General features: G+C 45.7%; 2 protein-coding genes across 2 annotated transcripts in view; one reads left to right on the top strand and one right to left on the bottom strand.

Moving 5' to 3' along the window:
• Positions 1 to 598, bottom strand: part of lin (protein lines homolog) — a 28,233-nt gene extending 27,635 nt beyond the window's left edge. The window contains exon 1 of the mRNA XM_077653390.1: positions 487 to 598. The gene's annotated coding sequence lies outside the window, so the exon portion shown is untranslated. The remainder of the gene's footprint in view (positions 1 to 486) is intronic.
• LOC144120726 (Na(+)/citrate cotransporter-like) lies at positions 584 to 25,934 on the top strand. The gene is made up of 13 exons (XM_077653387.1): positions 584 to 716; positions 12,043 to 12,192; positions 14,333 to 14,448; positions 14,973 to 15,145; positions 16,620 to 16,677; positions 17,515 to 17,694; positions 19,425 to 19,544; positions 19,902 to 19,979; positions 20,387 to 20,491; positions 21,485 to 21,665; positions 23,062 to 23,223; positions 23,758 to 23,895; positions 24,326 to 25,934. Exons 1-13 carry the CDS (start codon positions 600 to 602, stop codon positions 24,500 to 24,502), a joined length of 1,755 nt encoding a protein of 584 aa, XP_077509513.1. The 5' UTR covers positions 584 to 599; the 3' UTR covers positions 24,503 to 25,934.
• Positions 25,935 to 27,530: the final 1,596 nt, after the last annotated feature.

The following is a 27,530-nucleotide window of genomic DNA, read 5'->3' on the forward strand; positions in this document are numbered from 1 at the left end:
TAAGCTACACAGGTAATCATACGCCAAACACATGGTATTTTTTTTTTCAAAAATTGCGTGTCCTCAGCGAAAGTCCTTGTCCGGACAAGGACTCCGAGGAGAAGCTGTGAAAGGAGCGTGGTTGGAATTCGTTGACGCATAAATGGTCAAGCCCATTTTCCCATAAACAGCGATGTGACGAATTCTTGGCTGTTTTGTCGAACACAGGGCAACTACCTTTCTCGGCGGACACAGCTATTTTCCAGCCGCAGCACAACACAGAGAGTGAGAGAGGGGGGAGGATGTGGGTGTAGGCAGGGGGGTTGTTAAGCGTCCTCCTTCACCCCCTTTCTACTTCTAATGACTGCCCTATCGGACAGCGCAGCTAGAGCGGGCGCGCGATAGGCTGCCACCAACGGTTGGCCGTGTTTTACAAGCGACCGTGGGAAAGTGCGTGCGTCGCGGAGGAGGGCCCCGCACGAATATATAGGGTGATTTGCAGCGCACCTGCTTTCGTTCGATGGCTTCGCACGGCGCCGCCTTCCGGCCGCACCAGCAGCAGCAGCACCAGCAGCTGTGCACATTGCACCCTCAGGATAGCCCGGAGCGACCCTAGAGCCATGTCCCACCTCCTAGTGTCCAGGATCGTCGCCGCCGTCTCCAGCTTCTGGAAGTTGGCGGTGCTCCTCCTCGTACCCTTGTTCTTCCTGCCACTCGTGCTGTACATCGACGCCAAGGTTAGCTCGTTTTCCCACCTGCATGACATCGATCTTTCATTGCCTTATCATTGCCACCTTCCATTGCCGTTGGCTTGACCCTTGCAAAATTTTCTTCAGACAGTCTATAGACTGTCCATAGATTTCTGTCTATAAACTCAATAGACTCTCTATAAACAGTCCCTAGAGAACAGTCTATAGGCAATACAAATCCTATACACAGTCTATAGACAATCTATAGACTTATAGATATACGCTTTTAGTAGACTTTTGTCTATAGACAGTCTATGCACTATGAATAGACAAAAAGAAATATATATATATATATATATATATATATATATATATATATATATATATATATATATATATATATATATATATATATATATATATATATATATATATATATATATATATAGGCAATAGAGTCTATAAGAAGTCTATATACTCTCTGTAGACCATTTTTATGAGGGGAACCTGGTGGTCTTCAAGTTTTTGCGCAGTCCACCACCTTGATGCTTCCAGAGGCCAAAGTTAAAAAGGCGCTGTAATGCTGCAACAGCAGTGGCGAAAGTTATTAGCGTTTCTTAAGAGATATCACTTACTCCATGCGTATGACAGAATCTAATCGTACAGCTGGGTTATTTCTGATTCTTCATTTATTTATTTTAAAAGCGTAAGAAAGCATGGTTGTGTCCGCCCTGGCGGGACATCTCCTACAGACCTGTAGGTAACGTGTTACAGTACGACGGTTTCGTGGTAATTGTAATTCTCGCGACCAATGAAAAAGGTAGCTCTAACACAAACAGGATGCTTGCACTGTGACGGAATGGGTGGATCAGTTCAAAAAGAAGTCATCTTAATTAACTCTACTTTGGTATCATTCTACTCTATTGACCTCATTGACGGGTTGTTACAAAACTTTCATCACAAATGTATTCGTCGAAAAGAAAATACAGCGCGTAAGAATCTGGTTTACAGAAAGGGCTCCTAGAGCCGAACGCTGTAAGGTGGCCGCTTGTTAGTAATTGTATAAAGCGTAATTTACAAAATGCAGCGAAGAAACGACTTAAAAATAACTGCTTGGAACATATAGATCGTGAGGTTAATTACATTTCAGAACCACTGAACAGTCTGCTGTACGGAATTATCATGTTAAATCAAAGGAAGTGTAAGCAGTATACATAGGAACGGGCAGTATAAATAAAGTCCAAAATAAATATCATAGGAGCGCCATAAACATATAATAATATATATTAGTTGTAAAATAAGCATTGTGAATTATTTTCTGAAGCATGGCAAGGTTGCGATGGTCTTTAACGACATCAATAAATCATTCAACAGCTTTATGACGAGAGAACCAAACTTCTGTTAACCGCCAGAAGCCATTTTTGGTGCGAGAATCGCCTAAAGTTATTGTTAAAAAGGTTCGTTCTACCGATGAAGTGACATCAACTGTCAGAGACTTTGGGTGATCAGCTACTTGCTTTCGGAGAGTAAATTACCGCTTTCACAGAGGCATCTATTAATTTGAACTTATGATAATAATAACCTTGTTCTTCAAAGTAATCGATGCCAGTAATACCTTACCGATGAGGCGCGTATAGTTCTTGGCGCCAAATAACCTTGAAGTCCTGAATGATCGACTGCAGTTATGGCCGTGGCGCTCGTAGCTTTTTTGATAATTCATATTCTTACATACCCGTTACACTGCGTCATTTCCGAGCAACTGAGTGCGACTGCTTGCACAGTAAGGCAGTATTGATGCCGGAGCAATATTTTCGGACGAAGCCTTTAGGTTATGGGCTTGCAAGTGATTATTACTGACAGAGAAGCTGTACTCTAAGCTTACTGGAACTTTTAGCAAGGAATTATGATGTTTGTCACAAAAAAAATTGTCCTTTGTTTTTTACATTGTTCGCAAATTTTCCGAATGACGGCAGTGTTTTACTGCGGCAAAAAGGATTAGGCTCATTCCTCCCCTCTTGAACCACGCAAAAGAGTAGGGGAATTGTGTGGACAAGGGTGTAGCATTTGCTCAGGAAGAGTGGTGAAGTGTTTAACCATCGCTCTTTAGAGACCGCATATGTCTTTCCAATGATCGGAGTCCAGTGCGTTAAGCTCTGAGGTCGCATTCAGGCAATGCCTCTAAGAACAATGTACGACCAGCTGGTGCGCGAGAGCAAGCCTCTCATGACAGCCAGCAAGATGACACCTCCTGTCACGGTTGACAGTGTGATAGGCGCTGTCTAGCCGCAGCTATGTTTTGTGAATACGCTTTCTATGGACCTGCAATAAGGACAGAGGATGGCGTCAGCTTTACAAGACGTGCAGCTTTGATTCCATGCTATAAAAGAGAAGTCACAAAATGCTTCCGCGCTGGAAATGTGTACCATATGACTACGGAATGTATATTCTCTAAAAGGCCTTCACCAATTGCTTTTGTGCCTGGAAGATTGACAATTAATTATTAAAAACACGCTTCCATTGCACGTGTAATACATATTTAGTGCTTCTGTGGCTTATAACACTGAAGAGGGTTGCTTTGAAGCCATTAGATCACTGCTTCTCGCTCTGTAAAAGCATAAAGATGCTCTGCCCTGTTCTCGAAAAGCGCAAGAAGCTTCCGGAACTTTACAACGGCTTCAGGGAAGTGGAAACGGCTGTAGAAGGTTCCACTGCTAGCCAGTTGGAACGTTCTTGACTTAAGGCTACATCCAGGGCTAAGACTCGTTGGCTGACTGATATTTACTATGTGCAAGGAACAACAGCGTAGATCATCCGTGCAGCGTGAAGAAATGACAAGGATGGCTGTCACTTATTCCACGAAATTGGCCACACTAAGACTTATATGAGCTAGGTCTAGGTTTGTCTCATGAGCGCACCGAGCATGATCTCGTGACCCCAGCTCCAGCTGGATGACGTTTGACTTGCTGGCCGGAGATGTCTGGAACTTTCCGTTTCGGCTACGAAGCTGAGGCCACTGACGCGGAGACGGTCTGTCGCCCTCAATTTGTATGGGGAGTCGTGCTTCCACCAGAGACCATACTTTCACGAAACTTTTTCAATAAGAGGTCGAGAGTCGCCGCCATATTGGACACCGGGCTGTGGGAGTGTCCACTGTCGCTTCCTGACTGGTCAGCGCAGCGACACTGGTCGCGCTAACCAGATTTACCAACAAAGATTTTTAAGAAGGCGAACACCGAAACACATGATTGAGGTAGTAAGTATATCCAGCTTGTCGGAAAAAAGTTTGGCCTTCTTCGGTCCGGGGCAGAGGGAGCGGGGCTTGACAAGGACGACAAAGCAAGACACAGTGGAAAGGGAGGCTTTGTTGAGGTGCAGGCCGTAAACCATTGTTTTCTAATGGCTGTGGAAAGTACCTGTGTCATTCTGCACGCGTCCCCGTCGCTTTGCTTATTATTCGTACTTTCTCTGTGTGGGTCCTTCTCTGCGATCCGGCGAGTAGGAGCAGGAGCGCCCAGGGACCTCACCTCCGTGCTTATCACTGTGCGTTGAGGTCAATTAATATACGACACGCTCCGGCAACGGTTGGTAGCAGAGCACACTTACACCTTATCGACAGTGTTGGGAATTGCCGAAAGATACAACAGATATCTCTCTTTTTCCGCGTGCCTCAGAGAGTAAAGTTTATATCCAGACCTGATGTCTGATAAAGACCCATAAATATGACGGAGTTTATTAATTTGCGAGCCTCGCTCCCCAATCAGAAATTTTGTATCCAGCCTTCGGAGCAAAACTCCTTCGAGCTGGTACGCATAATGTGGCTGCAATGTCTCCTTTTCGTGAATCACACTCGATCCAGTTCTCTCATAAGACTCATACGGTTCATCAGAGTACGCATCAAGCTCGCTGATGATACCGTAGTTCATATATCGTACATATCGGCTCTTGGACATGAAAAGAAGAAAAGAAAAATATAGCGCTAGTGGCCACAAATCCAGTTTTCGACACCAGGCTAGTCAGACGAGCTGAAAGCCCAGCCACTTGTTAAAAAGCTCCCTCAACATGTTTCTATACAGCACGCAAAAAAATATTACTGAGGCAACTTAAGACAGCTTGCCTGATTTGAAGGCGAAAACATTGATTTTCTTAATTTATATTTTTCCCTTCCTTTCTAGTGACACACCTATTCATTAGCATAGTCGTAAGGCAACGCATACACTAGGTTCACCTTTATTGGCCAAGAAGCAACGCGTTTTTCTGGCCTATGGATTGTGTGCTTACCTCGCAAACTGAAGGTCCTTGTTTCAATTCCCCGCACCCGCACCTTCGGAAGAATTTTTTTGTTTACTGATGACGTCATTGGTGGTTTAATCGACCACTTTTCCTGGACGCCGACAACGACTCCGGGTTTAGTTGCTAATGGGGCATATGAGGCTTTCGCCTTGAAATAGTCTCACCGCAGCTGCATTTACAAGTCGAGCGAATAATAGGCTTCATCGCTCACTGCTAGATAGGCAAGCTTCAAAAGGTAAGAAACGCAGTTCTTCACAGTATCTGCAGCTTCAGGGTGCGCAGAGGGTCATGGGAAACTCGCCACATAATCACTAGACAGCCCCGGCGTGAGGCTCGCTGTGGTCTTGCATATTTGAGATAGCGCGATCTGCGGCTTGCATATGTTCGAGGCTGTCGTCCGTGCATAACAACTGCGTGACGTCATAACTCACGTGACTACCGTCTGACTCAGATGCATCTGCGTGTGCATGCGTCCGCTCTCGCTTATGGTGGAACCGCGTAAAGTGAGGACTCCATCCGAAGAGGGGGAGTGCACGGCTCGTTGCGCCGTCGCGGATAGCGGGTGTCCACGTGCGTAGAACAAGGAGCCCTCGAGCGTGATAAGGCGCCGTCGTAAGGATACAAGCGCTAGTGTTCTGAAGCGGGGAGCCGCAGCTCAGAGAGCGAGCAGTCGAAGCCGGAGATACGAAAACACAGAAGTGAAAAAAAAAAAGAAACAGATTGCGACAGAAATTACTAACTTACTCTTATTCTCGTTGGAATTGTATGACTTTTAGAAATCACTGAGCAGCAGCGTTTAGCAGATCGAAGTGTTTTGCAGTGACTTGCTGCGACGTTCTCTTGTATCGCGTTGATGCTATTGTTATGGTAGTTTAAATAACTCTACGTGGTCGAAATTTCCGGAGCCCTTCACTACGGCGTCCCTCATAGCCTGGGTCGTTTTGGGACGTTAAGCCTTCACAAATCAAACTGGTATAACATCTAGAATCTATTAATTTTAAAGCGAAAAGAATTATTTGTTCTCTGTTTTTACTGCATAGACCACGTTGGGTCCGCAGTATAATGGAAAGTAATAAACACAAATGAGGGACGACAACATTGATTGGCTCGTCGCGGACCTCAGAGTACAGAGAGACAACTATGCAAGGGCTAAGAACTGGAGCTCGTCGAGCATCCTTGCTGCATCGCAACCCGTGTTTTGCAGTCAAGCGTTCGCAAGACAGCATAGGAAACACGTAGTCTTCCGAAACGGAAGATTTGCAATTTCGATTGCGGAAAATGCGATCAATTCGACGTCGAGCCAGATCACAAATACACGTTGCACAGTCGAGGGCGTCAAATAAGCAACCTCTGCGGGGTAAAAGAAGACGAGTTGGAAGGGCATTATAAAAGATTCTTATAACACAATTATATAATTGTTTAGAATTATAATTGTTTAGAATTGTATTATAAAACAATTCACACCACAACAGTGGGAGTTTTTAGCATGAGCTTAGTGCCGTTAATGGCTCGACAAATTTTTTTTTTTTAAATATAGCTTTTGAAAAAAAAAAGGAAATGGTCGCGTCCACAATGACAACGCAGTTTTATATGAGAAGACAAGTAAATCATTTTCTTCTGTGAAGCAAAAAAAAACAATTAGATCTAAGCTTACCGGCTACGCGAATTAACCAGAGAGAAAGCTGATTGGCATTAGCGGCCGAGAGGTCCATGTGGCAGGCCCATTTTGACGTTTCACAGGCGACTGCCTGGTTGGGTGTCTCACAGGCCCGTTTTGGCGTCTCACAGGCCCGTTTTGGCGTCTATACGTTCGACGGCATACTTGGCCTTTTTCCACTTGCGGTCTTCGGTTCCACCGTGTTCCCGGCACACTTCACGGGCTCTAGGGCCCACTTGCCCAAAAGCAAATAGAGTCGAAACTCGTTATAACGAAACGGTGTATAACGAAATAAGTAACATAACGAAGGAATGACGATTCCCCTTGGAATCGGACTATAACGAACGGGCTATAACGAAGCTACGGCTATAACGAAGTAATCGTAGGGCCCCTTCAACTTCGTTATAACGAGGTTCAACGGTAGTCTAGTTCCCAGTGTTGTCTTATTCGCAGTCTAAACCCTCCTTTAGTTTTGAAGAAAGGAAAGGCGCATTACTGGCTCTCTGGGTCAGTGGACACCTCAACCGCGCTGTGAGGTGGCGGTAGTGATGATGATGAAAATATTTACTTAGAGTGGGGAAGAGGAGGGTGGTGTCCTTAGCCCGGGACTCCATTGGCTTAAGCTGCTGCCCTTACTTGGCCGCCATGTCGACATGCAAACTGAGGCAGTTTCCTTTTCTCGAAACCAATGGAGGGTTTAGACTCGGCTGGTTTGGTGGAAAGGACACCTCAATCACGCTTTGAGGCACGTGGCGGTGGCGTCCTCCTATCGCGTAACGCGTTAGACGGCTGGCGCTGAATCGCTAAAATTGTTTCTACTGAATAGTTTCGACGTAACCCACAAAAATGCAGGGTTTAATATTGGGGCGGTAAACACATTTTCGTTTTTGGGGCGGTAAACACATTTTTGTTTTGTGCCTAAAGCCGCATACGCCGATCTGCCCAAACAAACAAAAGAGAAGCAACGCCAGAGAAGAAGTTATTGTTTGCGGACAAACACGTAACGCTCGCAATAGTTCTTGGGGGTCATTCGTAGGTCCACTTTAGCACTTATATGCTCGTACACTGCCAACGCTGGATTGCATTAGACCCCCGCACATATTTTATTGTCTTAGCACTCATTCGCCGTCGTCGGCGGCGCGTGCCGTAGCAAAATACGTACAAACAACGACACCCCATGTCGCCCAGTTAAGCCAACAAACACAAACTGGCGCCTGCCGGTGCTGCAAGATGACCAGATAGCGACACCATGGCGTCATAGTGGCGAGATTAATTAAGCCCCCCGGACTGGATGCCCGCTGAAAATGACGCAAGCGCCGTAAAGGGCGTCATAGATAATAGGGGAGTCTGGCAGCATCGTCTAGGCACGAACGCGGACACGAGTTGACAGCGGGAAAGGATGGTGATGGAGAGGGGGGAGTCAGCATTATGCCAGCATATTCCGGAGCGACTGTTTTTCGGCCTCAATGTCAGTTTGGGCGCATGTGACGCAGCCGCCGTGGCGCGACACCCAATGGCACGGTCGAGCGTCACGGAGAGCTGCGAAACACGACGGGCACAATCAAAGGCTGATGCGAATCTTCTTAATCCTCCGAGATTACGGCCGCCGTTGCAGGGGGTGCCATAAAGCGAGCACGGTCGCGGAAGCAAAAGGGCCAGATTTATTGTCCACACTTGGAGGGGGCAGTGGGGAGGGAGGAGGGTTTTTTTATTCACAATATATTTTTTCCACATTCTCCTCGATAAAAGGGGGGCCAAGGAGGCTTTCTGGACAGAAAATGCCTGAATGAAGAGTGGAGGACCAGACCCTCGCACCCCTTCCTTAAAACCGCTCTTGGGAATCAACGAACTGTTTTCTTCACCACGAACTAATCACGTGCGCAACCTGTACATATTTATTATCCTGCAAATAGTTTGCGTACATTACCTCTCCCCTTATGCGCTCGTCCTGTCCCCTCACCTCTTTCATTTCATTTCTCCATTCTGCCTGCTATCCTTTATTTCCGCCGCCCCAGCTCAGGTATCGATGGCAGATGCCGGGGCTAGCAAAAGTCTTTTCCTTCCTTTTTAATATTATTTTAATAAACCACTTACTACTTACTACTACTACTACAGCGAACCGAAGAAGGCACTCGTTCTGTATCAAAATTTACGTAACGAATTACAAGTAGATGATTATATGTAATGTATTATAGCTCCGAATTTTTCAATGCATTGATTACAATTTGCCAGGGTTAGCGTTCTCGGTAATCCAATTTTTTCAGTAATCTATTACAGTAATCTACACTTTCAATTCGAAAAACAAGTTGGGCTGAAGAAATGCCGCGCGTGCAACAGTGTTGGCATGTATGTGCATACAAGCCCGGGTGGCCTGCATTTGACTAACCTGTGTTCCACGGTTCGCACTTCCTCACGGCTGCATGACATTTTTTGTGGGTTTAGGCTTCGTCCCTTCAAAACGCGAACAAGCGCGGCGCTTAACTACCGTCGAGCTGGTGCTAAAGGTCTTCGTATGTTACAACTTTGCCCTTCCATCTAGCACGCATACTTAGAGGCCCTCCTCCTGGTAACATGAAAAAGAAAATAGCAACGAAAACTTAGCAAAACAACTACTTCTGAAAATGAACAGCGTATGAATTGCAACAGAAAAAAGATCAAGAAAGCCGCACCGGCTCATTCTAATCCTTGTATATTTGGTTCATGCTAATAAAAGTCGGAGGGAAAATACCGTATTAGTGTAGTTGTTCTGTTTTTTTTTTTTTTGGGGGGGGGGGGTAGTATTTGAAGAACGTGCACAAAGGTGTCGGTAAGCCCGAACACAGAGAAAATGGCGTTGCAAGATGGTGGAAGCTATCGCAGAAGCATAGTGTCAGGGTTGATTATTCCCACCGGAAGCAAATAGTTTCCACATTTCTTTTAGGCACGGTTAAACCGACAACACTAGGCTCTGCCAGATGTGTCGCCGTCTACTTCCGACCGCATCATTCGCTGGTTGCTTAGTGGTGTATTCGTGAAGGCTGTATTGGTGTATTGTTAAGTCTCGATATTCGCTTAACATAGAAGAAACTAGAAATGAACTTATCCATCGAAGCCGATGTCTTTGGTGATGAGAAGGGCCACCTCCACAATTTATTGATGTGACGCGTTATCCGTGGCGTGAATTACGTCGGCGCCAGCAGAATCTGCTATTGTCTCGAAATTATCTGGCACTCAGTAGGGAGGTACAGCTGGGACCACCAAATTAGAGCCGAATCGTCAAATAATAATAATAATTGATTCTTGGGGAAAAGAAAGGGCGCAGTATCTGTCCCATATATCGGCGGACACCTTAACCGCGCCGCTAAGGAAGGGATAAAGGCTTCTAACATTTGGGGACAGGGTTCAGTTCTGTCTTTGCCCGTGACTTTTGCCAACGTGTTGCTGATGGCTCTGCAGCCATCAAGCGTCTCCACATCACCCTCACGCAGCCGTGTTTGTTCGGTGATGATAGTTGCACCGACGATGTGATGTGAGGAAGCTTTCCCACGTGTTGTAAGCCGTCCAAGAAGTCCTGGTCAGTGACCTGCTCTCTGAGCTTAGCGTAGCAGCATTTGGGTTGCCATGGCAATCGGTCATGTGCGAAAAAATAAACCATTGCTCAAGGGCGTATGGTAGCTTGCGACAGGCAACCTCGAAAAAAAAAATAAGGAAGATAGCCACTATGCGAAGATAGCTTTTATCTCCGCGAGGCTGTTTTCGAGGTGGAAACTTTTCGGCGGCGCAAGCAGCGTTGCCAGGTCATAAACGAGGTCATTGTGTGTATGCACCCTGACGGGTCTTTCTCCTCACGGGTGCAGTGTCTTTGCAGTAAACGATGCTCGTGTAACGTGCGTCTTATCTCGACTTGCTTTTGCCTAGACTGCGGTGAACTTCCGCTACGACGCGGGAGAAATTTTTCACAGTATTTGTTTTGACATCAGAGAAAGTATCCGAGCACCGCGTCATTTTCCCGTGCGCGTCTTGGATTACCTGTTAGAAACCTTGAAGAAAAGCTCTGGCATAGTTGAGATCACGCTCAAATGCAAACACATTTTCTAAATTAAGTGGGGATAATTGTTGTTACGGCTGTTCTCAAACTGAAAACGACCGATACCCACTGACGTTGATTGTCCGAGAATTATGTGTAGGCGTGTGCGGATAGTACTTTTCATAACCGAATAGGATACGAATACTATGGCTCTGCTAGCGAACCGAATAGGAACAGCGCAGCTGCACTATCAGATCGAATGCGAATCGAATACTGGAAGAACCGATTCGAGTACAAATCGAATATTCGTATGAACATTCGCTGTTTTTCCGAATATTTGTCGCCTGTGGCATGCGAACGAGAACAGCGACCTTTGTCACGGTTCTTTTACTGAGAGTGGTAGCTAGAACTGTAAAAAAAAAAACATAACACACCTCCACTAGAGGTTTAGGCAACGCCTTCATGTCGGACGCTCTGGAAAATTATCTTTTGCTACTGATGATTACAGCGGATTAACTATTAACGTCAGATCGCGGTAGATCAAAGTGACGCGAGATATGGGCGAACGCGGCCAATCATGGCAATCACGTATGAGAATCATGACAACCGCCGCACGAATGGACAGGTCGCGGCACTGAACTCTCTTTCCCGAGCAGACCGACTTCTGAAAATTTTTTTGGAAACAGGCGTCGAAGAAAACTACTGTGCTTATGCACACCAGTAAATCGGAAACTGTTCGAAAACTTAAGAACTTCTTCGAAAAGTTTCGAATAATTTTGAGCTGCACTATGTTCAATTCGTTGAGCGATTCGAATAGCTAGGAGGATACTAGATTCACTATTCGAAAATTTCTAATACTCGCCGACTTCTAATGACAAAGCGAAAAGAAAGCCCTAAAATATATATCTGAAAAGAGAAAATTTCCCGTAAATTTAAAAAGAAAATTAAATTCTGTGATATAAATGAGCGATTGACTCCAACAAGAGGGCTTGGGGCATAGAATATGAACAGATGAGTTGTAGAGGAGAGATAAATAGTCTAAAGTCTAGTGCTCTTTTTATGTTTGTTTGTTTGTTTGTTTGTTTGTTTGTTTGTTTGTTTGTTTGTTTAGACCCGCTAAATCGGTCCAGTGGCTTTGGCGTTCGGCTACTCACCCGAAGGTCGTGAGTTTAACGTTATTAGCAATTACGAGACGACCTGCCGCCACTGGTCATTAAGGATGCCATGTAGCCCAGGTGTCGCAGGAAGGAACATGCTCTGACGATGGCTCTCGTGTCTTTCCGTCTTCTTTTGTGTCCTTCTTTCATGTTATTCTATCAGAATGGAAACGGCAAACAGAATCGTGCAGTATCAACAAAAGAACAAGTCCTTCGCTGCCAGGTCAGCGCTGCACACAAATCATCCCGTTATTCTGGACGCAGGAATCGAGATGTGCCTACGTCGTCTGCCTCATGTCCTCTTTCTGGATGACCAACGCGGTTCCACTGCCTGTCACGGCGCTACTTCCGGTCGTCCTGTTTCCGCTCCTCGGCGTGCTGCCCACGGACGAAGCATGCTACCCGTATCTCCAGGTGAGGACGTGCAGAGGATTGCTTTGAAGCATCCCTTTCTGGTTTTTGCCCATGAAAGAGGTCTGTATTTCTGCTGACACAGACAAGCAAAACCCCCGCACGCAGACCCAAGTTCGCAAGGGCCGAAGTCTTTGTAGTAGCAAAAGACACACATTCCCCAATGTGACAGCACCTAAGAAAGACTTATTTAACGCTTAATGGAACTCTTCAAAAAGCAATGATCTACTCTCTTAACTATAACTCTCCTACGTAACTTTAATTTTCCGTTCCCGCTTTTTTATTCAAGCACTTGAACCTGTCCATCTCTATTTTTTGTCTTTGTTCAGGTTTGGCTTGGTTTGGTTTATGGGGGTTTAACGTCCCAAAGCGAATCAGGCTATGAGAGACGCCGTAGTGAAGGGCTCCGGAAATTTCGACCACCTGGGGTTCTTTCATGTGCGCTGACATCGCACAGTACACGGGCCTCTAGAATTTCGCCTCCATCGAAATTTGACCACCGCGGCCGGGATCCAACCCGCGTTTTTCGGGCTAGCAGCCGAGCGCCATAACCACTCAGCCATCGGGGCGGCTGCAGGTTTACAAAATATTTTATTGTTCTTTCGTGATCTTTTGGTTCTGCAGTTTTTCACTGTTTTTCTTATTTTATATGTCTTACCAAATTTCCTTCCAGCTTTTGCCTCACTAAATAGTCCATTGTAATCTTTTTGATGATTTCTGTAATAAATTTGTTTCTTCTTTATTCGGGTTGCTACTCATTCTTTCTGTAACGTCTTGCGCCGAAATTGAGGCTACTTTAAATAAATGAACTATAAAATTCCAGTTAAAATACAGTGTTTGACATGATAGTGACATCGACGTCGGTTTACAAAACGAGGGCTCCGTGTCGTGTCCTGTCCAGCTGTCTCTTTTCCCATCAGCCTTGGAAATAGGACGCTCTTCAGAAAGCTTCCATCGGCGTGACTGTCTGCTTAGCTGTCCGACAAAGGAACTGGACACATCATTAACGTAACGCAACCATCGCAGTGACTCGATGCCTACAGCGCTCGCTTGCTAAGTACAGACATGCCCGAGGGTTCAATCCCGGTCGCAGCGACTACATTTTTATGAATTTTTATTGAAATCTCGGCAAAATCTAAAGAACCCCAGGTGATTAAAGTCAATCTGGAGCCCTCCGCTACGATGTTGCACACAGCCGGAAGTATTGATTTTTCATTTAAAATTTCGTCAGTGATCAACCGTGTGCCGCAAGCGCTTCTCCTAAAAAAAAAGCCAGTAAAAAGCTGTGAAAACCATCGAAAGTTGAAAAACAAACATGGAATGCAACAGAACCCAAGAATTTTCATTTGACTTCTTGGGCATCAGTGATGGAGTCATCTATAAATTAGGGAGTGCCACAGTTCGACATGAGCGGCTTAGGTGACGATGTAAAAGCTGAGTTTTCCGTGCTGATCTTCTGGTGAAGAAGAGTTTTGTTGAAAACTCTATAACGATGAGAACATAAGATGAATTCTTATCGCACCTTCCTGAACTGAGAACCGCTTGGATAGTGCGAAAGACAGAGTCGACCGTAGGCGCGGAAAGATTCTGTACGTGCTTGCATTTGTTCACGTACTCAGCAAATAGTTTGAGCGCGTGCAGAAAGCTTCTACTGAAATCATATGAAAAGGTTAACAAACCGCGGATGCAGATGGTCTGCTGGAAAAAAAAGAGGTAGTCCAGGAGTAACAAAAAAACAAGCGTGAGATGGAAGTTCTTTTGAGCGCAGTAAACAAACGGTCACAAACCGTTTTTATTCTCTGTCACAATGACCAAAATGAAAAGCACCGGGCTGGGCCGCACTGTCTTGATAATCTAGATTTCTGCCTGAATATTGAGCAAAAAAAAAATGTAGCTTTAAAGAAATTGACAAATCACCGGCCTTTTGGCAAAATACGGACTGGAAAAAAATGTATTTTTGCTCAAAGGCAACTGTTTTCAGGGACAGTTCAATAGACCGTCTTTTATCATTCATTGTATCATATTCCGCTGCAGCCATTAGGCCATAAAATACTTCCTATATTTGATAGCTACCTTTGATATTCACGCTAGTGCCATATTTTGAATGCTGGTTCTAATATCCTGTGCCACATGCCCCCTGCAGGAAACAAACATGCTGTTCATTGGTAGCCTTATCATGGCAATGGCGATCGAACACTGCAACGTCCACAAGAGGATAGCTTTGAGGGTGATGCTCTGCGTTGGAACTAATCCCAGGTGGTAAGTTCACATTTTGGGTTCTTCGAATATCAATCTCCAACCTAGAAGATTCTTAAGTAATTATCTGGAGTAAAAGCGGTATTTTTTATGGCACCCTAAATTGGCTGCAAAGAAAAGCCTCTGTTTCAATAAAAGAAGTGCTCACTGATCTCAACAGCCCTGAATTTCTTCAAGAAGCCAATTGCTCACTGCGGGATTAGTGCTACCAAATGACAACGTGTGCGCAACTAAAATTTCCTGCACATTACCGGTACATTTTGCATGGCCATACTTCTAGATTTTCCATGGCCAGATTCTAATTTTAGCAGTCATCTTCCGGGGCACTTTGTTGTAGGTTTCAAGCCGCCTTTTATAGAGATTAACCATATTGAATTACGATTGAACGCAACTCTTGTCCTGTTGCTTCCTGCCTTGCTTTTCGTACCCTTGCTTTTTCTGAAGGATGCTATATAGGGCAATTTCAGGTTGACTCGCATCGCTCTGCCCCTAAGGTACAGTCGGGGTCACGCGTGCGATTGCTGCAGGATCATGTTGGGTTTCATGCTGACCACCATGTTCATGTCGACGTGGATTTGCAACACGGCCACGACCGCCATGATGATGCCGATTGTGGACGCCGTCCTGGCTGAAGTCATCGAAACTGAATACGATCCTCTCATGCTCGCTGAGGTCGGAGGTGCCTACGACGTAGAAAAAGGTGATCTGCGCGCTTCGTGTTCGTGTGTGCGGCGTGGAAGATCGACGCGTGTGTCGGGCAGTGGTACTGGTTTCAAAGCTGTCAAACAAATGTTTGGTTGCTGCAATTAACGCGTAAAGCATTAGCGTTGGTTTCCGCATTGTTGGCGTCTCGACAAAGTCGGTATGTCTGAGCAGAAAGCTACTACCTGTGCCGAATGAGAAGGTTCCAACCTAAAATTTACCCTTTTTTCACGGTGGGTAGAACATGCAGCCAACTTAGAGCCTAATGAGCTGAGATCGTGTCATGATTGCTTGAAGAGTTTTATGCAAGTCAGCATCCTACTCTTCGCAGGGCAGTGAGCTCACACTTGTTCCATCTCTACGTTTTCAGAGCCGAAGCACGCGATGCCAGCGGCCCTAGTATCGCAGCAGCGCGGCTGGAGCAGTGCAGAATGCTACGCCGTCTTTGCCGACCGATGAACAAAAACTACGAGCCACGTCTTTTTGTTCACCAGTCGATAAAGACGCCCGAGCAATCTGGAGACTGCCGCCGTTGCGATTGAAGCGCCGCTCTTGCATCCGACGGTGCGTTCGAAAAGCATTTGCTTCTGTGAAGTCCGCCTGGTGTTGCCTCTCCAGATCTAGAATGGGCTTCTGTGGTCACTTGTTTTGTTCGGCGAACAATTTTTTGACCACTGTGGCCCATTCTCAGTGCCTTTTTTTCTGGAGAGCCACCTCTAAATTGACGTGATCTTTTTTACCCCCAAACAGCTTTCTTTACTTACATTAATTTGCGATTTCACTTGGGGTGTTATATATTTATATTACTTTGTGTTATTCCGGCACGCTAAGTATTTGTTTACTGGGTTTCTTGGTTTTTGAACAAAAAAAAAGAGTTCTGAAGGAGCCGATAACCTACTCCTGTACGCTAAATAAATGTGAAATGATCAATCAAACTGAAATGAAGACGATAAACAAATGTGAAATTATAACATAACAATGCGTGTTGTAGCATATAGAAGATGTACAGAGGTACTTACAGATTCTCTACTACCTGCGACAACGTCAGCTTGCGCAAAGAAGTACGATAAATGAAGACTGCCGTGAACACTTCAAAAAAACAGTTTTCCTGCAGGATTTTTTTAAGTGAACATAAAATCATTCCACTAAAAACTTTTTACTGTTCTTTAATGAAGCGAACAGTCATTTAGCTCCGGGGAAGCCTCATTGTGCTTTTCCCAACTGTATCCTCCGATTTTAAGTGCATTTTTCCTAACCAATATGCCCTCCACGAGAAGCTTTCCCGTGTGCTTGAAAAAACTAAATTTATCGGTCACCGCATTGGTCCAGCGTGCTGAAATGGTGCAGTTAAAAATAATGCAGTGATTGTAATGCATGTCTAATTAAGTCTTCCTCAAACTGTGCTATCCTTCCTCGCCGTTGTTGATATTTGTTGTGACGTCATCTACGCTTGTGCGTGCTTGCTTTTCCAGACGTCCACAAGCCAGTCAACCGCACCACCAGTGCAGAAAGCTCAGGACAGAAAGGGAAGTACGTACGTCAATTACATACGCTTATGTTCAGAGTGTTTACCTGCTAATGAAAAGAACAATACTTCCTTAGAGTTCACTCCATTTTCAAGTAGGTATCAGAAGTCACGCAGAAGTCGTGCTTTCTGGCTACACTGCCAAAGATGTTCTGACCTCTCGCGATTGAAGCAGGCTTGCATCTCATTAGCCGCTATTGCTTATCGCCTCTGATTATTAGGGCTTGAAGGTTATCACTCATTTCTCTTCTAGTGGCCTTGCTTCTGCATGGGCGTGCTGAGTAGTTTCTGAAGTCAAACAAACGTCAGAGATAGGTCGACTTCAGTGTCGATATGGTATCAAGTCTACACAATACATTTCGATAACGTTACTGTTGGCACAGCTGCAAATTTCGACGACCTATCTTTCCTTGTTTGTCATTCTGAATACGAGAGGCGCTGAAACGTTTTTAGTTTTATATCCGAGACCTGTGTTCATTCCCCTCACCCACCATTTTCAGATTGCTTTCAGATTATGAGGACAGCCGGCATGAATCTGTGCAAGATAGCTTTGCACAGCTTAAATTTTTTCCTTGCGCAGTGCTTAAGAGTCCTAAGAGAGATCTTAATGCTCCCCTTGGTAGTTCTGAAAGCTGCTTTCCCTTACCGTCAGCTGTAGACGAAACCTTTGTTTATGCGGCACCTAAACATGTTGTGCATGGCTTGGTCTCGTACTTAAACGCCACGTTGGGCGATAGAGTTGTCTGAAGTTCCCCACGCCATAATAATGGCTTGGCAGACTTCTTCAGTCATGATCTGGCATATGAAGAGCAGGGTGTGAAACGTGTGTCGGGAACACGCAGGCCAGTGGCTCCGCCCAGCCGCTCGTGTAGCGTGCGTAGCGAGGACGTCGCCAAACAGAAAGCCCAGAGGACGTTGAGCAAGAGCCTCTACCTGAGCGTAGCCTTCGCGGCCAACATCGGCGGCACCGCGACGCTCACCAGCGCCGGGCCAAACCTGATCCTCAAGTTCGTTGTCGAAGAGTGAGTACAACTGAAACACAAATGCTCTTTTTTTTTTTTACGACAGAGACGTTTGGATTAGCAATGCACGCACACGCGTAGTACTCTATATGACGCATCCAACCACGTAACACGCACAAAAGGAGGTTGCTCAATGTGACCTTCTCCAGGTCACCTGAAACCAACATTGTGAACGAAAACTCGACTACCGGAAGTTGCTAATGCACTCGATCAATACACTGCATACAAATTGTGAATAAAGAAGCCAACAGTTACGTCTAAACGCCGACATCAACGTACCCTCTTTGTCAAAAGTAACCAGGCTGGCCGGTTTGCTTCTCAGTTGTATAGCGGAACAGAAATCGCACCCATCAAACCTAAAATCACTGCGACGTAAGGAGAACCCTTTCCCTCAGCTTCAAATACCTTTTGGGCTTTAAGAAAGCCGTAGGGTCTCCACTACACGAAGGGGAAGCAAACCATGCAGCCTGGTTACTTTTGGCAAAGACTGTACGTAACGGATACACTAAACAGTCACCTCAGTTCGGTCTTTCTCTTGGCTTCGATCTCATGGTTGAGTTTCGTCAATTTCCTTTGTTGGCTTTCTGTTGTTATTCGGTTCCGAACTTTTTTGCCGTATTTATTTACATTTCTACTAGAGTATTTCATGTGTGGTACATGAATGCTGAAGGTTCAGGCAACTGCTGGCCATCAGTTAATAAACTGATGCGAGTGAACTAGACATGATTTTTTTTTCAGTTCATGACCTATCTAGGAACATTAGAAAGGGTGCCATGAAGTGAACGGACTGTTGGTGGCGTGTTTCACACCAGTGTTCTTTCGCATCAACGAGCTTTAAGAGCACGAACCAGTGTGCAATTGATCTACTCGTGGGCTGCACCAAGGAGCGCAGGTTTTCCGCTAAAAACTCAACTTATCAGCGCTGCAAAAAAAAAAAAAAACGCATGACGTGCATGGCCGCAGTCTCTTGTCAGAAATTCAATGCTTTCGGAAAAAGAGGCTCATGAGCAATCGTATTCAGAACTTAGAGCTGAGCTAGCCGCTAATGGTTCAACAGAGAAGGTATTTTACAGTGCAGTAAAGAGATTCCGCGAGCTACATAAGTACACAGAACCAATGCTGGACCATCAAAGTTTACTGTAGCCAAAACACTCCCATAACAGGCCCTTTGCTGACATATTCATTCGTCCTCTTTTTGTAGAAACATATTGCTGGTCAGCTAGCACAAGTGCAAAGGGTTACCTTGAGCATTGGGGTGCATTGCAGACGCACTGAGCAAAGAAGTGGAACGCGAGATGGGGGGAGGAGAGGGGAGGGGGGGGGGGTCGCACGCAAGGCGGCAATCAAATGTTATGAGGGCCACTTCCGTTTATGGACGACAAAGCATGTTTCTCTAGCGCAACCTTGGCATGCATTTATAACGCAGTCACTGTCTCTGTGGAAAGGGGTCCATGGTTCTGTCCAGTGCTCCGCGGAGGCTGCTCAGTGGCTGATGACCACAGCAAAACAACGAGCTAAAACGACTGGGGAAGCTAGTTTTAATGCGGGTATTCCTGCGATACGCTTTGTGACGTGCCTTCTAAGCAGATTTCAGTTCAGCACCGATGAAAACACAAATAAATTAGGCACGACCATCACGACCTCGGGGTGGATAGCGTTATTAAAGGAAATGTCAGTTGCACATAAATGCCTTATGGTTGCTTTCTTTTTTTTTCCCCTGAAAATGTTAGGTTTTACGGAGGACTGCCCCCTATCGACTATGCGAGCTGGCTGGTGTTCTCAACGCCTGGCGTGGTCATAAGCGTCTTCGTTGTCTGGGCCGCCTTTCAGCTCCTCTACCGGAACACGGGGTAAGCGTACTACTACTACTACTAATAATAAGAATAATTGGTTTTTTGGGGAAAGGAAATGGCGCAGTATCTGTCTCATATATCGTTGGACACCAATCACGCACTTCTCTCTGCCAAATGCATGGCAGCCCATAATGCCGGCCAGAAGCATATATCGTGAGGGTCCTGAGACGTGTTGTATCATCGTTAATTAACAAATTCCGACGCATTTTTTCTGAAAGCATGTTGATACAGACAATACAGACTTCACCAAGGTGCTGTATTTTTCCACTTAATAAATATGCGGCCGCATGTACGAGCAGGAAACTTAGGCGACTAAGACGAATGTTAAAAGTCCGATATCTCTCTTCTCCGCAGGGCCATTGGTCTCGACAGGAAAGGGCATGCAGCAAAGAAAGTCATAAACAAGAAATATGACGAACTCGGCCCCATGAGGTAAGTTCCTTTGTTGCTGCTGCGTCCATGCATGATGCACTGCTGAGAAATCGGTCCAGAAGGTTTTGTCCCTGAAGTCTCTTCATAATCGGCAACAAAAGTTCATGGTAACGCCCGTTGATGTTTTCCGGGTGGCAGGGAACAATATGGGATAAAATTTGTGCCCCCATCCTGATGAATTACTCGCTTCCCCCCCGATGCGCTAAAATACCTTGGTTTCATGTCTGGCGCCATTAAACTTTTTCTTTCGACTTTGTTTCTTAGTGTGCCATTTCAATAAACTGAAGGTCACGATGTGGCAACATGTGAAGTAAAATGACACTCATATCAAATGAACTCGACCTGCGCGTCTTGGGCTTTGTTTTGATAATATTCATAACACAATCTCTTTGTATTCGCACTCGCAGTTTCCACGAGTTTGCCGTGCTGGTGATGTTGGCGACACTGGTCCTCATGTGGATGTTCAGGGACCCGCACTTCGCGAGGGGCTGGGCCACTTTCTTCGGGGACCTGTAAGTCGGTGGCTCTCGCTGGTTCTAAACTTTTCGTTTCAGTTCAAAACCGTCAGCCGAAACAACGAAAGCCTCTTTTCTAAGCAAAGTAAAATAAGTACAGAAAACCGAAGTCACATCAACGACAGGAGGCGTTATGCTCCAAAGAAAGAATTACGACGACGTGAGCAGCGTGTTAGACTCTGTTTCACACAATTTGGTCACGCTAAGCACCTCTGGTGTCACCTCCCTCTTTCCTGCCTGTGCAAAGAAGCAAAGTTCCACTACGGTCGACGAGTTTACCTTATCTGGTCGCTCACGCACCTCACATCTGTAGTGTGCCTCAATCGACCTTTCTCTTTTGCGTGCCCTCTCTCTCTTCTCCCACTGCAAGGCAGCCACCTCCTCGCATTTATTTTTCCTCCTCTTTCTTTTGTCTATTTCCCCCGACCAGCACTGCGAAGCTATAACTAGCATCAACTAGTTAATAGACCGGCCACAAGCGGTACACACCTGAAGATGATTCATTACTGGCCAGTAACTGTGTGCTCCCTAAGCGCAATGCCAGACTACGCAATAGCCAAGGCTCTGTTCTGTTGTTCACAAACCACTCACAGGTATGTGAACAGGCTCGTAAATTAGTCGTGGTTGCCTGACACCATCGCAAAGTGTCGCTAGTTCCAGAAACGGGGCTTCTTTTTTTGTATGTGAACAAATAGTGAGGGAGTCGCTCTCAACGCAGTCGTCAAGTCGTCGTCATGCACCGAGGATAACGTGACAGTTTCGTACTATTTGCCTCGTGTTTTGAAGCCACAAAGCTCTAATGCTAATAAAATGCGGCAGATTGCATACCGTTAAGCATTTTTGATTCGAATTGAGACTTAATCTTCAAATTCTATCGAATTCATTTCTTTTTGCGTTTTCTGCATGTGCGAAGAGGTTCCTGCGTTGTGGCTGGCGAGGAACTACTTGGGCACGGCATTTGTTTTTTTAATTAACTCTTCGCACTCGCAGCAAGCCAAAGGACGCCACTGCGGCGCTGTTCGTGGTGTTCTTCCTGTTCGTGATCCCGTCTGACCCACGCAAAGTTGGCACCAGCCCGACGCTGCTCACCTGGGACGTGGTCCAGAAGAGGCTGCCGTGGGGGGTGGTACTGCTCCGCGGTGGCGGATTCGCCATGGCCGAGGCCACGAACGTGAGCGTGCGACCACTCCAAACTTTGTGTGCACAGTCTGCAGTGTAGGCACTGCACACTGTACTGTGTAGCGTATTCCCATACAAAAATGTCCTATGGCCGGCTATAGACATATGGCCCAAATAGCTATAGACCTTTCCTATTTCTATCTATAGCTGTAGATACAGGCTGATATGTTTTTCTATAGAGAGCTTAAGATAGTTGAATGGTTCCAAAGCTATAGCTTTAGTGGCATAGATTTTTCAATAGCTGACAATAAGCACCTGTGTGCGTGTTTATAGACGTTCTTAAAAGGCCATAGACGGACTCAGCTTTTTGCTCAGACGCCCATAGGACGTTTTTGTATGGGTTGTGGTTACCTTGTAGAGGTGCTGTTCTATTTAGCCGGGATAACGTTCAGTACATAGCCCTGCTGTTGCCGGTACTGTAACGGGACCAGCTTGCGGATAGCACAGTCGCAGCTAATGTTGAATTTCTTGTTGAGATGTACTGTGAGAAATAAATGATCTCGATACCTGCTGCGGTGCTCTTGTTTAGTTCTGAAGCCCGTGCTAATTTTAGCCCGTGTTCTTTAAATCCCTCCTTCGCTTTTCAAGAACGTCAGACTCTTGCTGTGTTTTGATATTTTGGTACTAAGAGATTTCAACTAAGAGAGGAATTACTTATTGGTATCTGCCTGACCCCAGTCACACAGCTACAGATAAAAAACTAAGCAGTTTTTTTCAGAAACTTTGTATTTGAAGAAAAATTCGTTCGGACCTGTGCCGCCTGACTCTAGAGACTACTTAGCTAGAGTAGCTAATTTTAGTTAAACGTGTAAACGAGATTACAAAATTTTGGAGGAAGCTCTGTAACTTTCCTCTGCGGCCGTGTTGCTGCGTTGAGGTTTATTGAAGTTTGCACTCCACTTAGATGAATTCCCCTAAACATGTTGGGCTTTACCAATTTAATTTATTTTCGGAATGATATCTTATTATTCTTGAGGTGAGATTTTTCGTTCTTGCGGCGTAGTGTTCCTCTTCGACAAAATAGCTTATCCAGGTCTTTCTCGTAAGCGGTACATCAACCAGTGTGTTTTAAGGAATCCCCTAAGAAGCAGCAAAATTAAGTTAAGGAGTAATTGCTCATTACCGTTCACATGAGCACCTGCCGTTATGCTCCTACAAAGAAAAATTATACACAGAGTTTTCTCAGAATCTTCGCTATTGAAGCGGTGACTACTTGTAATTTCGCTCGGGTCCACGTTTATGAGAAATTACTCCCTGAAAAATGTTCATGACTTGCTTCCTAATATACAAACCGGCTCTGATTTCAACGGCTTCTGTGTCCAACCCAAGGCTAAATATTCATTCCGAGGTTTCCGTGAGTGACTGAAAGTACTCGTCATCAATCGCAGGTGTCTGGCCTTTCGCGGTGGATGGGCCATCAGCTCTCATCGTTCGGATTCATGTCGCCGCAATGTATCATATTCGTCGTCTCTGTCATCGTGGCCTTCATCACTGAAGTGGTCTCCAACTCGGCCACAGCCACAATCTTCTTGCCCATCATGGCCCAACTGGTACGGGCTCACACATGCTCTGACTTTCAACTAGCGTGAAACGTCTTCAACCATCTCAAAGAACACATCAGCTCTGCTACGGAATACGTAGTTATCGGCCAGACGTTTCGGAATTTCGGAGCTCTTTTCTGCTTATTTTTGCGACACTAATTGTAGGTGTGCATTAATGATTTCACATCTACTCCTGGATACTGACCTCACATTTACAGAGAAACAGCACTGTAAACAGACATACTGTTTTACATGTTTTTTTGTTTCATTTCGAGGAAGAACGTTTATTTTAGTAAAGGGATAGCGTTTGCGCGTATTAAGGAAATGCAGGAAAAAGAACTGGTAGAAATATGCACGCATTCAGTTAGTTTTCTGTTTGCTGGTACTATTTCCGTCACTTTACGAGAACAGCGCATACATCAGACGTTTATCACGCCGTCCGCGTAGTGGCTGTAATATGCCATCTGCACAGAGAAGCGGCTGAAAGCTTGTGTGGAGGCATCTCATGTACTTTCCTGAATTTTCTCCGTCGCTTTCACGCAGGCAACTGACCTCCACATGAACCCACTGATGATCATCGTGCCCGTGGCGTTGTCGTGCTCATTCGCCTTCATGCTACCTGTCGGCACGCCCGCCAACGCCATTGTCTCCAGCCACGCCAACATCTTCCCAGCAGAAATGGTGAGGTGCACCACGGTCTGCCTTATGTAGCATCCTTAAATCACACTTGTCTCACGCTAGTGAACCTGCAGCTCTTTCAGTAAACTGAAGCACTGAAAACAATTTCAGTGGTCCCTGAACGGTGATTCTAGGGTATGGCGATGTTGTGTCGCACTTCTCAGAAATAAAGCACCTATCTCGCCTCATGCAACATTCGTTTCAAGAGCATGTCTTTCTCGTTTATCTCAACCCGTGGGATAGTTCTGGGAATTTCCGCCGAGCAAAGATAAGGATTCGAGACAATTGATCAGTGCAAAAGCAAGACTCGCAATGAGCCCACCTGTTTGTACTGAAATGATGACCTAAACGGCGAGGTATCCGACCGATATCTCGGTCTGTTTCAAACACTGAGTTGTTGCACTTACACGTACTCTGCAAATTTCTGTCGCAGATACTACCCGGTCTGGTGGTCAAGTGCATCTGCATCTGCATAATGCTGGTCAGCATCAACACGATCGGCATAGTCATCTTCGACTTGAACAGCTTTCCCACCTGGGCTGAAGACCTGGACGGCAACGGGACGCTCCTGGCCATGCTGAATGGGACTCTAGATGTCGGCGGGCATTGAACGCGCACCGCTACTCTTCTCACACACTGACTCACTATTGATGGACAATGTGCTGCTGTCGTGTAGCGGGACTTTGACGATTATCCGAGGAGGAGACGAAGAAGACATTGTACAAAACGAGAAACGAGGACGAAGAGGAGAGACGAGGAAGTCACATGCGTTGCCTACTTCCGTTCTAGGGAGCACGGGCTGGCTTTCGAAATGTACGGGTGTGGGCTGTTGTGCGTCGTCTAATGCGCTGCCATCGAAACCTTTGGGCGCAGTAATGCTCTTCAGCTTTGTATCCTACAGAACAGAATTCCTCTTCTTATAAATCAATTGTAGCATAGTTTAAGTGCACCGATAATTAACGGACGGTCCCCAAGCATTTAAGAGTGGGATCGTCTAGAGTGCACTGGCATACTCGTGCTAACTTAGCGCGGACGGCTTCGTCACACGTTTTATCTGACAAGTGCCACATTATCCGCAACATGCAGTTAACTGCTATGATCTCTCATCAGTGCCAATCAACGGGTAACATCATATCATCATTATATATCAGAATGGAGGCAGTTATTACTGCGAAACTACGGTGTTTCTTATAAGCCATCTCTCTCATTTTTTTTTGTGTCTTGCTGCGGGCATCTAGTGGAGGCACTGTACTATATGGCACTCACGTTAACGCGACGTATATCGCAGTTATGATGGAAACAAGCGCGTACAGGGTATGGAACTTGTTGGTAAGATGCGTAGTAACAACTTTTCAAAGTATACTATACGTGAGGACACAATTATGCTCGAGCTTAGGATATTAGCCGAAAAAGGATCACGTCACTTCAGAAAGATGGTGCCATGAAGTAGCTATTAAGAAAGTTCAAGAAAAACACCCTTGCTACGCACCCCCCCCCCCGAAAAAAAAAATAAGCGCAAGAATTTTAAGCTTCACCATAACTCTTACAGTAGACTTATGTCAGATGATGTGTGAATCTTACATATCAATTCGTCAAGCTGACATCACAGAACAATTCCCACAGCCAAGGACTGTCCTTGTCGTGTTCTCACAACATATAAAGCATGCAGCAGTCACTAATAACAATTTTTGTGCGCACAGGAAAGAACGTTTCTTTGCTAGGGTTTATATTGAGCCATCTTATTCTTATTAGCAGTTCGTCAACCCATGCGTACCATGCCACCTTTAATTCTTTGTAATAGACTTTCAAGGAATGTTTGATGAAACATACTTCTTGAACGCAAATTGTTTTCCAACGCTAATTCGACCATTAAGCCCAAGGAAATTCCACCCCATACAATGTTTCACGTCCTTACACTTAAAAAGTTGAGCTGTTTTATGATTTCCTTGTTGTACTCCGGTGTGACGATAAAAGTGACTTGCCGGGGCAGGGCACAGCGTTGACTGTGCTCTACCTTCAACTGTCATTCTGCATAACAACAAGGACCCTTATCTGTTTTCCTATCAACCTCTCTTGGCTTCCCTTGCTTCTGCACGAAGCAACGGTAGAAGCCTGAAACCACCAATACCGGCGAGGCTAAATGTGCACAACAGTCACAGCGTTCACTAAATGTCACACAAAACACATGTTCACATAATTAGTGGTGCCAGCGCGCATGATGGCGAATAGGAGCTCGCATGCGCAGCTGCGGCCGGTAAGTAGAGATGCATACGTTTCGTGCGCTGCGCCTATGTCCTGAACATTCATTTGAGCGGAAGCTGTACTCCTCCCGTACAAAGCTGACGGTCATGTGGCTACGAATTTTGACCTTCAAACCAGGAGGAGCGGAGGCTTGGCTCTGACGTCATGCCACGTGACTCGTCATGCCTCGCCACAGCTGCGCGCGTTAGGCCGACGGCGCTCACTCGCATCGAAACTATCGAATCACGTGACTCGCTGCGCCTCGCCCAGCTGTATATGCGGAGCCGACGGCACTCTCGCAACTGTCGGAAATCGCGTGACGCGCCGTTCGCTATATAAAAGCGTGTGGCATGTGCTTAATAACCTTCACACAAAGCCATGGATGAGCAACGTGCCGGGAGTAGCGCTTCGACGATGTATCGTAGCCGTAATCCGGAATCTGATGACTTTTACGATATGCAAAGACGTCAGATTGGGACAACCATGCTTAACAGAGCTTTCGCTTGCCTTAGTAGGTTCAGCCATGTTCAATCGCAGCTAATTTTTTTAACTCGACTCCCCGCGAAATTGAGTCCAGCCAGGTCTTTTTCGCACGCTTCTCTGTGACTGAAAACTTTGTTTACGAATCGCTAAGGATCGTTTTAACACTCACAAACGGAGAGTGTTAAAACGTTTAGGCAAAGGCAAATTTCTTGTTGTGGTATGTCTCAGCGACTTAAGCGAAGTCCCAAACCTGACCTCTGTGGCACATTCCAGTGACGGCAAAGTGCTCCGTGTGCAGTACAGTTGCAAAGAGTTGCGTGCAGTGTGTCAACCGAACAAGTTTGCCTCCTGGTACTTGCTGCTCGTGAAGGCGACATCGCAAGACGAAAGAACTAAAGCTTCTGCGGCTCTTAATTATTCGGACCTTCTGGCAAAAGTTGTGCTGCAACACTGTTACATATGTAGATTTAAATCCCCAGTTTTAACTAGTACCTATCTACAATGAGTTTCAATGCAAGCCTTGAAAAACCCAGAGCAATCGAGAGCAACCCGGAGCCTTCTACTATGGTGTCCGTCGTCACCCGTGACGTAGCTGCGGCTCAAAAGACTGTCGACAAAATTTTAGTGGATTAGGCTTACCACAGCTGCACACAAAAAAAGGGTTGCATGGTTTTGTGGGGTTTAACGTCGCAAAACTACTCAGACTATGAGGGACGCCACAAGAAAAAGGTAGGATGTTTGTGGCTAAAACGACCGCATATAAATATAAATAGTCTGATACAACTGAGGAACACGATATAAAATGCCCTACAAAAGTTCTCCAACTAATGTCGTCGATCTATTGTTATGACGTCGCGATCAACCGTCTGTGACCTGCTATCGTGGCCCAGCGTGTACGCGCCTGATAGCGTGCT

Source organism: Amblyomma americanum, chromosome 2 (assembly GCF_052857255.1).
Source record: "Amblyomma americanum isolate KBUSLIRL-KWMA chromosome 2, ASM5285725v1, whole genome shotgun sequence".
NCBI lineage: Eukaryota > Metazoa > Arthropoda > Arachnida > Ixodida > Ixodidae > Amblyomma > Amblyomma americanum.